The sequence below is a fragment of the Mus caroli genome, chromosome 5 (genome assembly GCF_900094665.2).
Source record: "Mus caroli chromosome 5, CAROLI_EIJ_v1.1, whole genome shotgun sequence".
NCBI lineage: Eukaryota > Metazoa > Chordata > Mammalia > Rodentia > Muridae > Mus > Mus caroli.
The window spans coordinates 118,408,589-118,411,675 of record NC_034574.1 but is presented as its reverse complement, the minus strand read 5'-3'; the positions used below and the strand labels follow the sequence as shown (position 1 = coordinate 118,411,675).

Below are 3,087 nucleotides of genomic sequence, written 5' to 3'. Positions count from 1 at the left end.
AAAAAAAAAAAAAAAAAGGCTAAAGATGCCCTAAAGCTGTCTTCTGACTTTCGTACGAAGATGTACACACAGATGCGCGCGCGCACACACGTAATACAGTCAACAAATAAACATAATACCAAAGTATCTAAAAAGTATCTAAAAGTTAATCACTGGGGCTGGGAAGAGATGGCGATAAAGAGCTTCCTGTGCAACTACAAGGACCTGGGTTCCAGTATAACCCTAGGACAAGCCCAAGAACGCTTGAAACCCGGTGCTGGGGAAGTGGAGCACGAAGATCGCAGAGGCCCACTGGCCAGCCAGCCTGGCCTCATCTTCAAACTTCGGGGCATTAAGAAAACTTGTCTCAAAATACAAAGGTGGACGACTCTTTATGTTGAATACCCGAGGTTGACCTCTGGACTCCATGCTCACTCACATCAAGTGAAGTCACCGACCTAATCTCATCCTGCTGGAAAGAGGGAGCGCCCCAACTTGGACCCAAAGTTCTATGGACTCCACAACCCCGAGACCAGAGACCAGGAAGGAAACGAGAGGAAGGCAAAAGAACCGCGTGCATCTTGACTTCTCTTTTTTCAGCACGGTGTACGCAACGTAGGTACCAAGGAGGAGCCGGAGGAGGGCTCCTCGGTGGAGGGGCTCACCCCAGTCCCGGAGACCCTAGGCTCCCAAGCTGTACCAAAGGTTCCAACCAAGAGGTTCCCCACCCCCACCCCAAACACACAGTAGGCTATCAGGTTTGCTAAAGCAATAGCTCAGACCCCATCACTCCCTGGAAAAGAGAACTCGGCCCAGATATCTCCGAGGCAAGGGGTAGGTAGAAGAAGGCAGAAGGCCCATGGGGCCCGTCCGCGCGGGGACCCGGACGTCCCCAGTGCCTGGCTCATAGTGGTCGACCATTGAGACGCGGCGGGTAGCGCGCGGGCGTCACGCGCACCCGGGGGCCGCGCTCGGTCCGGGCTGCAGCAGGCCGCGACTGTCCTCAGCCCGGATCGCACCCCCCCCCTCCCCAACGGTCTCCGGGCCCGGCAAGGTGACCGCGGGCGCGCCGCCCACCTTCTGAGCCGCGCGCACGTTGTCCTCTCCGAAGAGGCTGCTCACGCTCTGCGAGAAGCTGCTCGTCGCGCGCCGGTGGCTGTTCTTGTCCGCAGCCCCGCGGCCCCGAGCCCCCTGCGCTCCAGGAGCCACCAGCGCCAGCAGCAGCAGCGCCAGAAGTAGAACCAGCAGCAGCACCCGCAACCCGGCCCGGGCCCGGGTCCGGGGCTCCTGGGACGCGCGCGCGCCCATGTTCGGCCAGGGGAGGAGGGTCGCGGGGCTGAAAGGGGGAGAGGGCGGAGCACACGGCCAGCGAGGGCTCCCGGGCCGCACCGCGTGGGCGCGCCGTCGCCCCGCCCCGCCTTGCAGCCCCGCCCCGCCCCGCGCACGAAGCCCCGCCTCCACCCGCAGCCCCCAGGGGACACCTCCCCTGTACCCTTGGAGCTGATAGTATCAACTCTGCTGCACACCGCAGAGCCTGCAGGGCTTGCAAAGGCTCGCTCCTGGTCGGGGCCGGATCCTTGAAAACACTGAAGGGCAGGTGTGTCACCTCCCCACACCCCAAAAGCAGGCCGCGCGGAGCACGCGTTCTTTCGTTCTCAGGCCCCTCCTGAGAACAGATGGCATTTCCGAGCCATAAAGTGGTTGGAGAGGAGAAGCTGGTGATGGGACAGGGTAGGCGAGTTGATGTGAGAGGAGGGAGCAGGAGCAGTGATTTAGCATCGTGCAGTCCGGTATAAAGGATTTGATGGGACCAGGGGGTGTTCCGCAGGACTCGTCAAAAGAGGTTGGGAGGGGGGAGGGTGTCTAGAGCTGTTCCCGCCAGTCAGTTCTAGTGTCAGGAAGTACCCGCACCGCGCCACCTACAAGGACTTAAAGGAGCAAAGACCTAGAGTCCCAATTTACAGGTGTGTAGGGATGAGAGGAGCTCACACTCCAAAATTCAGGGCTCCCTACAGGAAAAACTACTGAGCTTCTTGTATATGACCCTCCATGACAGTCAAGAAGACCAGAGGAGTATGAGCTTGAAAAATTTAAGAGCCACATTAACCTAAGTATGAAGGGCATCTTGGTGCATTCCTGTCCAACCCTAAAGAGACTGAGGGAGGAAGTTATACCCTGAGTCCCAGTACAGCCTTCCCTAAATAGTAGGGCCCTGTTTCAAATAAAAAGAGGAAGAGGCAGGTGGACCTCTGTGATGTCTAGGCCAGCCTGGTCTACAGAGTGAGTTCCAGAACAGCCAAGACTACACAGAAATCTTGTCTGGAAAAAAATTTTGATTAATTTAATTAATCAGTTAATTTACTGAGATACGTTTGAGGGGTCGGGGGCAGACAGGGCGAGAACAGAAATCATGTAACATTTTAATTCAAAATGATGATAATATAAAGCTAAGTGGGGGTGGGGGGGCCTGGAGAGATGGTTCAGCAGTTAAGAGCACTGACTGCTCTTCCATAGGCCCTGAGTTTAAATCCCAGCAGAGGCACTGAGTTCAAATCCCAGCCAACCACATGGTGGCTCACAACCACCCTTAAAGAGGCCCTCATTTATAGTAAGTAAGTAAGTAAAAATAAATAATAAATAAATAAATAAATGAAACTAAGCTAAGTGATGGTTCAGGTTTGTTATTCCAACTACAAACAGCTGAGGTCCTGACTCGGCTACAGTCCGACAACCTGATTTTAATCACTGGGACACAACTCTTTTGACTTTCCCAGGCACACAACAACTTAGTGTTTTGTTTGGGTTATTAGTTGTTTGTTGTTTTGTTTTTGTTTTTGTTTTGTTTTTTTTGAGGCAGGGTTTCTCTGTGTTAGCCCTGGCTAACCTAGAACAAATTCTATAGACCAGATTGGCCTAGAACTACAGAGACGCGCCTGCCTCTGCCTCCCAAGTGCTGGGATTAAAGGCATGCGCCATCACTACCCGGCTCACAGTAATAATTCTTTTTTGAAGTTGTTTTGTTTTGTTTTTTCCAGACAGGGTTTCTCTGTATAGCCCTGGCTGTCCTGGAACTCACTCTGTAGACCAGGCTGGCCTCGAACTCAGAAA

The 3,087-nt window shown here is 54.2% G+C and overlaps 1 protein-coding gene across 2 annotated transcripts in view; it reads right to left on the bottom strand.

Annotated features, from left to right (window-relative positions):
- The window catches only part of Bri3bp (BRI3 binding protein), a 13,758-nt gene extending 12,381 nt beyond the window's left edge, over positions 1–1,377 (bottom strand). For both annotated transcript variants that reach the window (XM_021162940.2, XM_029478024.1), the window contains exon 1: positions 1,057–1,377. In XM_021162940.2, coding sequence (XP_021018599.1) covers positions 1,057–1,287 — 231 coding nt within the window. In that variant the 5' untranslated portion in view covers positions 1,288–1,377. The remainder of the gene's footprint in view (positions 1–1,056) is intronic.
- Between the last annotated feature and the right edge of the window lie 1,710 nt (positions 1,378–3,087).